Source organism: Cataglyphis hispanica, chromosome 12, assembly GCF_021464435.1.
Source record: "Cataglyphis hispanica isolate Lineage 1 chromosome 12, ULB_Chis1_1.0, whole genome shotgun sequence".
Taxonomy (NCBI): Eukaryota; Metazoa; Arthropoda; class Insecta; order Hymenoptera; family Formicidae; genus Cataglyphis; species Cataglyphis hispanica.
In genome coordinates, this window is record NC_065965.1 from 1,959,568 (window position 1) to 1,973,933 (window position 14,366).

General features: G+C 33.0%; 1 protein-coding gene across 3 annotated transcripts; it reads left to right on the plus strand.

Annotated features, from left to right (window-relative positions):
* Window positions 1-253: 253 nt before the first annotated feature.
* On the plus strand, window positions 254-13,297 carry LOC126853354 (uncharacterized). 3 transcript variants are annotated; one of them, XM_050599004.1, is made up of 17 exons: window positions 254-479; window positions 1,101-1,203; window positions 1,284-1,750; window positions 2,043-2,216; window positions 2,475-2,555; window positions 2,626-4,188; window positions 5,108-5,356; window positions 5,620-5,721; window positions 5,950-6,054; window positions 6,543-6,687; window positions 6,953-9,417; window positions 9,645-10,052; window positions 10,204-10,416; window positions 10,497-11,068; window positions 11,188-11,431; window positions 11,742-11,844; window positions 12,167-13,297. In XM_050599004.1, the coding sequence occupies exons 4-17, from the start codon at window positions 2,109-2,111 to the stop codon at window positions 12,922-12,924; spliced, it is 7,116 nt and encodes a 2,371-aa protein (XP_050454961.1). In that variant the 5' UTR covers window positions 254-479; window positions 1,101-1,203; window positions 1,284-1,750; window positions 2,043-2,108; the 3' UTR covers window positions 12,925-13,297. The 3 variants fall into 3 exon arrangements, with proteins under 3 accessions (XP_050454961.1, XP_050454959.1, XP_050454960.1); XM_050599002.1 differs by having other exon boundaries at window positions 1,101-1,750; XM_050599003.1 differs by lacking the exon at window positions 254-479 and adding an exon at window positions 670-918 and having other exon boundaries at window positions 1,101-1,750.
* Window positions 13,298-14,366: the final 1,069 nt, after the last annotated feature.

Consider the following 14,366-nt stretch of genomic DNA (forward strand, 5'->3'; position numbering starts at 1 on the left):
TCATTACATATTATCGAACTATTGTATCCAGAAAAGCGAGAGGTTGATTGGCCATTTTAAGTAAGTCACATGTCATTCCCTAGCGTTAACCGTGTATAGGAATACGCTTTATCACATCCCTTCGGTTATTTCGTATCTCCACAGTTGCAAAAAGTTAATCCGAGGTGTCGCCAATAGCGATAGTGGCGATCTGGGATTTTATAGTCCGCAATGTGCTGTAATGGCAGCATTGATAAATACATGATGGCCGTTGCCACCGAATAGTGTAACGCGTACATGGAACTGTCGTGTAACTGAAAAGTTTATTATTTTCAGTAGAATATCGTCGTCGCGCGTGCTCCGTGTGCGTTGTTTTCGGACGAGGCGCGTTGAGACGCGCCGAAGACGCGAGATCGCACGGAGGCAAATCGCCGCGAGACTTGCGAAAATTCCCAGGAGGAAAACACACGGGGTGGCAAAACCGCGTTCGCGGCGGAGAGGTAATATTGACAATTTTTCGTCGCGACGCTACGCGCATTTTTGCGCGTCAGTCACCAAACACGCGTGTCGCAGCGCCGTCCGTCGGCTTCCTTGATCGCCCGGGGCGCGAAATTTTCGCCAGATGCTCGCGTTTTCTTTTGTTTACGCCTTGTCAGTCGGGCCTTTTGTTGTGTGCAATCGCGCGCCGCTGGTACCTTCGTAAGTGAGAGTGAGGTGTTGTATATGTGATTCACTTCGTATGGGTGTGTGTACGTGTTAGTGTGGCTTGTGTGGCACGTATGCTTGCACACAGGCGCGCCAGTTATAACCTCCAAATATGCTTCCAGCTGTCGAATTCGGGATCGTGATCATTTTGCCGAGATCTCCCGGTTCCTTCAAATTACTATGCGAACTAGGAATTGTTATTGCTTTGACATGTAGCAACGTTCGATCATTCGTGTAATATGTTACACCGTTTTCTTAATCTCTCGTTTATCTCCCCGTTTGCGAAAGAAATTTTTTGTAGCTTAAGCTAATTTTGTCATGAAATAATCTGAAAGGATTTCTTAGATTACATTGATTTTTATATAAACATTTTAATATGCATCTGTTACATTTGAGTTTGATATTTCTTTTTGCAGGACAAAAGTTGCGGACAAAATCTGTGCAAATAGAAGTGTAGTGTGGGTAACAACGATAGAAACGCTTTTATTGAGAAGAAACAATTGCTTCGATGAATATCTGGTGAGCAAAGACGTAACGTTGTGATACTACACTTAAAACATTTGATAAATATCCAAGAATGTCTGTGAGTTACTTCTTAGACTTGGGATAGAATGTAATGGGAAAGGAATTATATTTATGAAACAACATTTGATACTGTCCTCTGTGCATATATTGAATGTGCTGTCATGGGCAAACGTAATATTGCTGCATTTATAAATGGATGGAATCTTGCGACAGATGCATTTTAAATATAAGTCTGGATATATTCACAATGCAATTGAGCAGTTATTCTTTAATGGATAAAGTAGTTCAAAAAAGAACTACTTTCAATATACAACAAAGTAATGCCTATAATGGCCAAGAATGATTAGTACTGGAATAATATCTTTGGAAACATTAACAATATATGTGGATATAAGCACTTTGAGAAATTAATACAGTGCTGCCTGAGCTTTGGACAAAATACGAAATTATATGCATGACAGGAACAGGAGACATAGGTCGCAGACGTGTTGAGTGGCGCCGAAACGCAAATACCGTTTGCAGCGACCATTAAACAACTTTGGTAAATATAATATTTCTGTTAATAGTTAATAAGTTATTTGTGTAATAGTTAACATATATGTACATTTATACACCAAATTTTAATAAATTTGGATACTAAAATATAAAATTTCTTGAAAAATCAAAACATTTTAACTACATTTTTTATTATAAATTTTTATTGATATCATTTATCAATCTCAATAAATCAATCTTTTTCTCAGGATATAAAATATATTTTATATTTTATATTGAAGTTTTTTTTATAAATTTCTGTCAAGATTTATAAATAAATTAGAATTTTATATTAATAGGAAAGAAAGAAAATAATCTGAAAAGGTGGCTAGACGCTACCCATAGTAAAGAGGGGCTGCGTGGGCATGCAGCAGCCTCAGTCACGCCCTCTTCTTGGGGACTCAGTATCCTCTACAACTTCCCCGAATGCACGTCCACGTAATAATCCAGTTGCTGTTTTGACCCAACAACAAGTAAGACTATAAAAGCATATAATTTTTTTCAATTACTTTTTTTAATTAAAAGTCCCAAACATTGTTCTTCTCTTCTGTACATATATTTTGTCAATTCAAACATTTATTTTATTTAAAATATATATAAAAAGTTTCAAAATAAATAGATCTTGTAAAATTTCTCTGAATTAATATAATAAATCTTCATGAATCTCATGAAATAATGAAATAAATCTTGAATGAATATCATTATTTGATATTTGTCAATTTTATATATAGTTGCAGCAGTTACAACAATTACAAGCCCAGAATACCAGCGGTCAGTCATTAACATTTGCTTTGCAACAGACATCGAGTAATGTAAGTCACTTTGATTGATTTAGAGAATATTTTGTGGATGATATTATTCCAATATTGCTCGTTTTTACAGCCCCAAGAACAAGGAAATGGATCGACAACTGGAAATCACATAGTTTACGTAAATCAATTAAATCAGTTGAATCAGAGTACCATAAATCCCTCGGGGACTGGTATGGGCCTACCCCCGGCCACCCCCACTTTTGGGGTGGGCCTTAATATGGGATTGCCACTGTCACTTCTAAATACCAGTCTTACATCTCTTACTTCCAATGTTATTACCACATCAAATCCTCTGCTCAATTTGGGCTTACCGAGTATAAACACAGGGCTGACTGCGATAAATCCTAGCCTGAATCATTTAAATGCTATTAATTCCAATCTGACGTCCAACATTGGTTCAAATAATATTAATAATGGTTTGTCCAATCTGGGACAAGATATAAATAGCATAAATACAGGAGTAAACACTGGAATAAACAGGCTTAATACGATAAATTCTACAAATATTAATTCTGGGCTATCGGGAGTAAATGCGGGACTGACCGGTGTAAATCCAAATTTGACAACTCTGAATTCATCGAATGTGAATCAGAATCTTACATTAAATACCAATTTGACCGCCACGAATTCCGGTGTATCTGGTTTATCTGCTATTAATCCGAATGCAAATTTGACGACTACCAGTATAAATTCTGGTGTAAACCAAGGTCTTAATAGATCTGTAAACGCCTTGGCAACTGGTCTGACGCCGACTAGCTTGAATTCTAGTAGTGCACAGTTTCCATTCCCAGCGATACAAAGCATTCAAAGTATTGCACCGCACATTGTTGGATCATCAAACCTAGCACATGTACCAAATTCTGCTATATCGCAGCATCCTAATACGAACATCTCGCCAATTTCTAATTCCGGAACTCTAACGAGTTCCAGCATATTCACGAGCACACCTAGTGAGTCAATTCATACAACCACTGCAAATGTGAATCACGCTTCGAACGTGAATCTCACTACGAATATACCACACCTTGGTACAATGCACGCTAATTTATCCAATATCTCAACATCGAATGTACATATATCTGCATCAAATGAACCGATTATGTCATTGAGTCATGTTTCTTCTTTAAGTTCCTCCCAATCGACTGGATTTCAACCACAGCGACAGTATTCGCAGGGGATAAACCCTGGCTTAAGTGCGTCAGTAGCATTAACGGGTACGACACAACCATCGAATGTGGTCAGTACTATGAATACTGTTAAATCTATGCAAAATATTCAAAACCAAAATATTAGTTCGCCGGGTAGTCCATTTTCAATACCCCTGAAGAGTCCGGCGTCTAATATAGCACCACCTACACCGAGTCCTAGCCCTAATCGACTTTTACTTAGAAGTCCGGCTTCAAACTCAATACAATCCAATCGTAATAGTCCGAGTCCGGTCGGCACATCGACCTCGAACAGTAACTTTAATATACAAATGCAAAGCCCTATGCAAAGTCCGATGAGCGTTAGCCAAATACAGAGCCCTGTACTTAGTCCATATCCCCCTGCGAAAAGCCCTCATCTATTAGGCGGAAATAATTCTCTCAACAATAGAAGCCCAGCGCCTGGAGGTAGTCCTGGTCCACCTGTGGTAAGAACTTATTTTGCATAATATTGAAATTATGTTATTATAATTGCTTATTTTAAATTAGGCTCTTCTGTAGTTTTAGAATAGAATGCATTTTAGAATTCAATAGGATATTTCTGTTGATATCTTTAATTTTATTGTTTTATTAAAATATATTTTTGTTATTGTTTAAACTTGTCATTTTCACATTACTTGAAGTTTAATCGATTGAAAAATTTAGTTACCCTTATTACAGCATATTTGATTTATATATAAATTTTTTTATATAAAACAATTCATTACACGATCGAAACATGATTCGTTTTTTGCATATCATTATTTACTTAACATTATTACTTAATAGTATACATTAGTAATTTTATCTGACAATAGAAATAATTAAAGATTCCCATCAATTGGAAGAGATCATGAATCTTAAAGGTTGTGAAAATAATAAAAGTGTACACACAAAAATTTTTTTCATATTTTATATATCAAAATATGTTTTAAAAATATATGATGATCTTTTTTTCCTGAGAGAAAGAAATTATTTATTACTCTAATTTTTAAAATATACTAATATAACACAAATATAATAATTTTATATACAATATATATATATATATATATATATATATATATATATATATATATACAATATATATGAAAAAATATATAATATAGTTATATTTATACATCTTGTACATATAGCTTATATATCTTGTATATATTTTTTTATCAGATGTACTTTCTTTGTAAATTTTTGTACTTAAATTTATTATCTCTTTTAATTTGGTACATATTTCCTGAAACTATTTTTGAATGACTACTGTCTGTATATTTTCTTTTTCCTCTTTCAACTTTATTTATTTTTTTTTTTTTTTAAGAATGTCATCTTAGAGCATACATATATTAAAATTTTGTATTTTTACATTCCACACAGGTTAGGCCTAATACACCCATACTACAACAAGGGATGCAGGTGTTACAAATAATTCATGGTACACCACAAGGTTATCAGTCCACTCCAACTCAACTGGTGACTAGAACCCAATTATTTGGAAATCAACAAATCCAAATAGCGGCCAAACCCGCTAAACAACCGCCGCAAATTCTACCAAAACCACCAAATCAGCAAGCTGTTACTTCTCAGCAAAAACCACAACGAGCTACTACTACAATCACAAATCAAGTATAGTCTATTTTTTAATGATATTTAATGATATTTACGCATCTCTTTATTAATTGTTAAATAGTAAAATTAATTAGATATTAATCATATTATAAATAAATTATTACATTATGTCTTATTATAACTCTAGAGATAACTCAAAAATATTTATAATATCACACATTTGTACATAAAATATTTTATTCAATTTTCTTTTTTCTTTTTGCTTTTCAACGTAAGATCTTATATTTAATTAAAGTGTATATTTCTTTTTCTCTTTAAAGGTAACACAACAGACTCAGCCACAACTAGTTCTTGCTGGACCACAACCAAGTCCGACTACAGCAACAATGATTCCAACGGCACAAGGCTTAGTATTGAATCAGGTTATTATTATAATATATTATTATTATTATTATATATTATACTTTTTTATATCTCAATTATATCTCATCTGCATGTTCATTATATAGTTAATGAAAATATATATACATTAGATCATGTTATATAAGATTTTGATACATTTTACATCTATTATATAACTGCTTATTTACATTTCTATTATCACAAAAAATTGCTTTATGCTTCATTTATTTGTCACATTTCAAACGTAGGTATTGCCGTCAACTGGACCTGTCATTGTACAGCAACAACCAGGAGGCGTTCAACTCATACTAAGGACGCCAGCAAGCGCGCAGCAACAAACACATACTGCACAGGTGATGGTTTCATTTGTTCATTCATCTATGCTTCATAATCATGATTATTGCTTATTAAATCTTTATATTGAAACGATCATGCGCTTTTCATCGAAAACAAAATATTTAAAAAATGTTTTTTATATACTATAAGAATTATTAATTTAATATTTTATGAATTAATTTTTGTTATGAATTTAAAAAATTTCTTTGTATTTTGAATATATATATAATGTACTGACCAATTGATATTCAATTGTTTTTCGAATTTATATAAATTTAATTTGATCATAATATATAATTGTAATAAAACATTTACAATATTTCAATTAAACTGGAAAAAGTAAAGTGAAAGTGTTATATTTTGTATAAAATCGATAATTTTAGGAATATATATAATTTACTTTGAAATTTAGATAAATTTTTTTAAATTATGATGATAAGATGAAAGAGAGAGTATCCAATAAAATAAAAGAAATTAATTAAATATACTTACTTTATGATTATAGTTAACACAACAACAGTTAGTAAGAGTTGTCACAGCACAAGGTATGCAACTACAGGGGATTACACCTGCGTTTTTTGCTGTACCCAATGGATTTCCTCCAACTGCTTCTCCAGTAATAAGACATACTCCATCTAGTCCTGCACCATGTAAGTTTACTATCATCTAACAATATTGTAGCAAAATGAATTATAAGAATACTATTATTATTATTTTATTTATATTAAAAATGTGTTTAAGATGCTGGAAATGTTTAGAATCAACTAAATTAAATTCTATATTTTTTTTTATTTATAATAAAGATATATAATAGAGATATTTTTTATTTATAATAGAGAGATATTTAAGTTTAGTTGCTTTAGTGTATTGTGGAAAATTTTATATTAATTTGCCATACTTTTGAATATTCTATAGCTAATTCAGGAACTGGCAATTCCATCGTAATTCAGAATGCTATGGTGCAAAGTCCCCAATCACAAATCGCACAAGTCACTTCTGGCAATACTGCTAGCAATGCTTCCTGTACACAAACTGTCTCAGAGCAAAATCTATTGCCACCTCCTAAGAAGAAAGCAAAAAAGAAGAAAAAAGCTAAACGGAAAGACGACGAACCACCGAAACTAGATCTTGCCAGTATTATGAAAATATCGGGTATCGGGGATGATGATGATATTTTTGATACCGAATTGACAACTGAAACCGAGATTCCTTGTCAAGTTCCACAACAAAGTGAAACTAATTCTGGACAATCGTTGGGCCAACTTTCATCGCAAGGAACAATTCCTGCTAATTCCACTCAAAATCTAATCCAAGTACCTGCAACAAATACAACGAACACGCAAGCATCTGTATCACAAACATTCAATAGTCAGCTTGTTGCCCAACTTCAGATGCCTGTGCAAAATGCAATATCAGGACAATTGCGATTAGCAGTTGGAGAAGACGGTAAAGTTGTTTTACATCACACCCCGGAACCCAATCAGCCTGAAATAGATTCAGCAACCGCACAAGCGCTGATACGATCTCTGACCCAAAGTAGTGGACAAAATTCGCAGATTATCTCGCAACTTTTCGGTCAGGCGCAAAACACATCGCAACCTGCTCAAACTACAACTCAACAGAGACCGAAATTTGTCAAATCACCTTTATCCAGTGGAAATCAGGTCTCTACTAATACTGTAAGCTCTACGTGCTCGCAAAATATCGTTTGTACTACTAGTCCACATCACAGCCAGATATATTCAAAATCGATGAATCAACAAAAGAATATTAATATTGTTTCTCAAGAGACCAATTCAATACCGAGCATCTGTGTTCAAAACAACCTTGGACCATTGCAATCATTGGAGATACAAACGTCAAAGAATGTAAATGTACAAAACCTAATGCAGTCTAAGTCCTCGAATCCTATTTTATCGCAGAGCGGTAATGTTTCTTTGAATACTTCGGATATCTTGTCCGCAAAGCCATCGCCTACGATGTTTAACATACAAGGTCCTCGAATGTCTAATACGAATCAAATAAATTCCAATCAACAGAATTCCAACATTTCCTTGCAAAAATCTAGTCAGGTACGACTCACGAATGCTTGTATAACTACGAATATACGACAAAATTTGGGAAAACAAACACAACAGCAACAGCATGGAGTTCATGTGCAGAAATCATTGCCCGGTAGTTCAATAGTACAAAATGATCATATATCTAAAGCTAATCAAAGTCTTCAACAAACAAGTCAACAAGAGACTCTAACGCTTCAACAAGAGTCACCATTGTTTCAACATAATCAGCAAATTACTGCACAAACTGTACAAACTCAAAATGTGCAACAGATATTTGAACAAAATTTGCAGAGTTCAAACATTCATCACAATTCCATGAATATATTGCAACAACAAAGCTCTTGTAACGCTATGCAACAACACGACACTATGAATGTTTTGCATTCAAGTATTCAACAAAATACAATTAATGTGTTGCAGCAAAATACTGCTGGTAATGTTCAGAATATAGAACAAAACTTACAATCGGGAACTATCAAAGATATAGCTCATACGCAACAGAATGTCATGACGAGTTTACAACAACAAAACACATCTGCTGTGTTACATAACACGAGTGTCCAACAAAATGTGAATGTTCAACAGCAGAAAGTAGTGACAGCGAATACCTTCTCTTCCGTTAACGCACATCACTTTGAATCCCAAAACTCTGCCAATGTTTTACAGCAAGGAATTAATACGCAACAAAATAATCAGAATCAGAATATATTGATTACAACTACTCCTGCTTCTAACACTCCTACCCAAAATGAATCTCAAAAGGTAGAATCCCACGGTGCAAATATACTCAACTCAGCAGCAAACAACATATTGAACAATGCGCCCAAAATTACACCTGAAATTTTAAATGCGTTGAGTAACTTAAATCCTAACGATCAGCTATTAATCGCCAACGCAAACGGGCAGATGCAGGTGATCAGTCAGCAGCTCTTGCAACAATTCCTGGCCGGACAGTTGAATGCGACGAATCAGACGCAAAATCAAAATCAGACGCAGAAAATAGTAATCGGCGAGCCGGATGCGAATAATCAGAATTTGCAAGGTGTCCAGATCAATACTCCAACGAGTCAGATAATCGTGAACAGTTCTGGTGGAGCTCCAACAATTCAAAATAATATTCAGAATATTGTTGTGCAAGCCGCACCATCTCAAATGCCGCCACACATACAGATTCAAAATTCTAGCTTCCCTAGTCAATTTATTGACAATTTGAATCAACAGCAAATTAAAAACTTGGGTAATAATCAATCAAAGAAAGCGAAAATTGTGAAGAAGACGAAAGTTGCTGTCACTGCTCAAAGTATTGTAAATTCACAGGTATGTGTAAATAATATAAGTATTTTTTTTATATTTATATCGTCAAATCTGTTTTATCTATTTCTAGTTAGAAATTATTTTCAATAATATATTGACTTGCATTCAAAATTCTAAAAATGCATTAAAATTAGAAAATCTGTATAGTAAAACTATTAAAACATTTATGTACATCATGTGCCTTTTGGCTTTTACTATGGCATTTTTGCAAATTTATTTTTACTTTTTAGACGACGAAGACGGTAACCGCTACTCGACCAACAATGATCACTACGAATACGTCTAATTTACAAAAAGTTGATAATCCAAATAAGACAAATACTATGGTATCGCAAAATGCAAATCCTGCTAAAAGCGAATCAACTCAAGTTATAGCAAATGGTCCCTTGGTTTCGTCCTCTGCCAGTAGTCATGTGTCAGTTCCTTCAAATGGTCAAATGGTACAAAGAATACAAACTATTCAGCTTCCTGCTCACAAGCAGCAAATGCTGAAAAACATTCACTCACAGATTCAATCTCTTGCATCTCGAAAATCTGTCTCGTCAAATAACTCAACATTAAGGAAATTATGTGAGGAACAAGCAAGAATTATTGCTAGTGGGAAGATTGTTAGTAGTACTACTCATCCTGTCAATAGCGTAAGTATATTAGAAATGACAACAACTAATACAAAAATACAAAATAATATTTAGAAATTGCGCGCGCAAAACGTGTAAAAAATAAAAGTTATGAAATTTTAATTTCATAAATTTATGTTATATTTAATAAGCAATATTTAATCCATTTTAGGCTGCTGAACCAACATTCAATGTAAGCCTGGTTTCAACAGTTGCGTCAAATCTACATCTACAGAATTCATTCAAGAATCAGACATCGGCAACTCAAACGCAGACTCAGACCTCCACCATTGCTATGCCAGTAACATCTCAAAGTCTAAATTCAACTACTGTAGCGTCTGTAACAATGCCGAGTAATACTAATATTAATTACATTAATATCACGGTAAGCAGAATATTACTATTAATATTTATTTTGTGATTCTATGTTTTGTATATACACACATATGATAATGATTATTACAGAACATTAACTGCACTTCGCCGAATGTGCAAGGACAACAACCGACTATATCGAACACTGTGACACAGAGTATACACCAGAGTACGCACACCAAGCAGCACAAATTTTATCAAAATCATGGGAATCAGATGTTGAATCCGTCCTCTGCGAATATGCAAATCTTCTCTCCACCGATTACCTCTGCAACAACAGCTCTGCAATTACAAAGCAACGCACAACAATTAACCCAAGTTCAAACACAGCAACATCAAACAAGCATGCAACAATCCACACAATGTCAAACAGATCCATTGGACATCAAGCCAAATATACAAACACCGAGTCCTGTGAAACAGGAACTCTCTTCTCCTGTACAGGTTCAGATTCAAAGTGGTTCACCTGCAGGACAAGTAACTTCGCCTAGGATGATGGGCAAGGGAACACAGAGGATTCAGAGTCCTGTAAACACTGGTGGAAATACGACGAAGCAACTCATCAGTCCCAATAGCAACTCAAGTCCTTTAATAAGCCCAAGACAAGGCATAAAAAGGCGTGCGACTAGTCCAATTTGTAGACAATTGAATCGTAGCGATTTGTATGTATTTATATATAAAATTCACATTTAATAAATCATTTTTTTTAAGATTTATGATATATTGATATATTTAATTATATTATATTATATTATATTATATTATATTATATTACTTGCAGAATGGAACAACAGCTAAAAATCGATCAAGGTGGTGCAATCAATCCAGATATGAATACACCATTTTCAAGTAAGCGTGATGCTTGCAAACGTTTATTGAGATACCATTGTTTAAATGAACAAGTACTAAGTCTCAAGGATTTGGCAAAAGCAGACGAAAGATTTGAGGAGACTGCAAAACATCTATTGGGCAAATTCAACGCAATGATGAATAAATATACATACCTCCTTTTAATGGAAAGCATGGTATAAATAATATGATTTACTTATTTAATATAATTATGATTGTTAAATTTAGTTTCTGATAGAAATTTTAGTTTTTTGCATATTAATAAAAAAATATTAAAATTAAAAAGTATAAAAAAATATTTAAAAATATTAAAATTGCATATTAATCCAATTTGACAGTTAAAATATTTAAATCGTTTATATCAGTTATTGTTCAACTTATTAAATTCCAAATATAAAGAAATATTCTAAAAATTCGAAATATAAAGAAATATTCTAAATATTCTTTTTCAAATAAGAGATTGCATTAACATTTTTGAAATTGTAGCGTGAAGTGAGAACATCAGAATTGATGATGATTGACAGAACTTTTGTGGCTGAAGAACAAAATATTCTCAACAGGTTACGAGAACAGGAGGCAAAAGTTAACGGTAAATTATATGTATTTTTTATTATCTCTATATCAATATAGTTATAAAATCTAATATTATATACAAATATGTATACATGTATTTGTTTCTTCTGGAATTACAAAATTTTTTATTTTGTTACATCTCTATTTCATATTTTGAACATATACATTCAAAACTGTACATACACAACTATATTATTTCTATGTTACCTACATTCTTAACAAAGCTGCTCACTTTCTCTCTTTTTTGTCATGTCTTTTTCTTATTTAAAAAATCTGTTTTTAATATTTTACATATATGCATGTATATGAATATACATATCGCAAATATAAAATTGCAGAAGAGTTTAAGAAAGAAGAAAAACCGTTAGTGCCAAAGGTTGAACCTGGCCTTATAGAAGAGGACAAATCGACATTAACATCACCTTCTCTAGTTAATGTATCTGTAAAACGTGAACTAGAGGATGACTTCCCGAGTGACGAAATGGAATGTAAACCAGTTATTAAGACTACAAGCAGTACCAGTGGTGATTATGACGAGTGGCTGGAAATCCAGAAAGAACTGGGAGTATATCCATCCACTGCAGACACCTTGAGGTGTAAAACCGGTAGTAACGGTAATAGTGGTAATAGTGCGTGTGCTGTTACGGCTGTAACGAGATCATCGAAAATTGAAAGGACACGAGCAAACGGCGAGTGTCTTCGTGCGAATGTACCTAGTGTCTCGAATATGATCATGAAGGACGATTGTGAACAAGATGTAACTCCAACACCTTTTGATAGGCGTTGGAGTAGTGCCACTGATCTCGAGCGAGATTTGTTAGAGGATGCTGACAGCTTGGACGGATTGGCTTTGCATTCGCAAGCACAATGTCCAAGTAATACTGTACATGTGACGAGTAGCGAGAGTGGTAATGCCGGCAATGAGCACGACGAAATCACCGCGCAAGTACAATCTGCCATTGACAGCATTCTCAATCTTAAGAAACGTCCTGCGAATACATTGTCCGGCAGTAGTAGCGGTAGTTCGTCATCACAGTCCGGCGAATCGAAAGACACTGCGCTGGATCAAGCAGTCCGCAGCATTTTAGGCTCGTGACCCTCCTTTAGTAAAGTATGTTAAGAAATGAAAGTTTATAGTGAATATCAAGCTAAAATTATACGGTTTAAGAATTTTAGAGGAACTGTAAGTCGATTTTTCATGATTTTTTGGTCGATATTGTGAATCTATCTGTCATGAGAACTGTGTTTTAAAATCACTGATACAATAATCTTCAGGACGATTGTTTCCAATACTGCATATCCTGAAGCGCGCATGCGCGTACACACTCACATACACACACATACACAGATAGTTATTAAATTATTTGTATAAATTATATGACTTTATATTATTTTATTTATATATTCAGCAGAGGCAAACTGGATTATATATGCATGTGGTTCAGTATGATATATATATATATATATATATATATATATATACACACATGTATGTATATATGCATGTATGTATGTATGTATATGTATATATACATACATATGTGTGTGTGTGCGTGCGTGTGCATGCATGTATATATATATATATATATATATATATATATATATATATATATATATATATATATGTATGTATGTATACACACATGTATGTATGTATGTATGTATGTATGTATGCATGTATGTATGTATGTATGTGTATGTATGTATGTATGTATGTATACATGCATACATACATCTACTATCTACTATCTCTATATATATATATATATATATATATATACATGTATATATACAGTATATATACGTATAATATACACGCACTACACACACACACATATATATATACATATATGCATACATATACATATATACATACATACATATATATATATATATATATATATATATATATATATATATATTGAACATTTTAATTTATCAAAGATTGTTTTTGCAATGGCAATAATTATTCCTAATATACAAACATGTATACTTTCCAGTAGTCTAGCTGTAATAAAGCCACCGCGTAAATCTAATTATAGCAGCAGCTGTACATGTGAATAGATTAGATAGATGACTCGCTCAGATTTTACAATATGCCACTTTGTAATGTAATTTTGTAAAAAGTAATTATTTAAAGCTACTTATTCCACTTTATTGGTAGTACTTGTAAAAGAATCTTATTGATACTTAAAAATGGGTCGGTGAATATTGTACATACGTGTTTTTAAGGTATATTATTAATATTATTATTGTGACTATTATTTGTATTATTGTTATTGAGATTTATTCTCAGAATTATTATTATTATTACTATTAATTAACAACGCATCATCATTGGAAATGACAGTGAGAAAAAAGTGAGAAACAAAAAGAAAAGAGCATAAGAGACTGATATATAAGATCATAAAAATGTGAAATGCAAATGTATTTAAAAGATGTTATCGATGATACAATGGGAAAAAGGAAAGAGTAAAATAATAATTCCACATAAAAAAAAAAATAAAATTCCATGATATGAAAAATGTCGAGAATGTT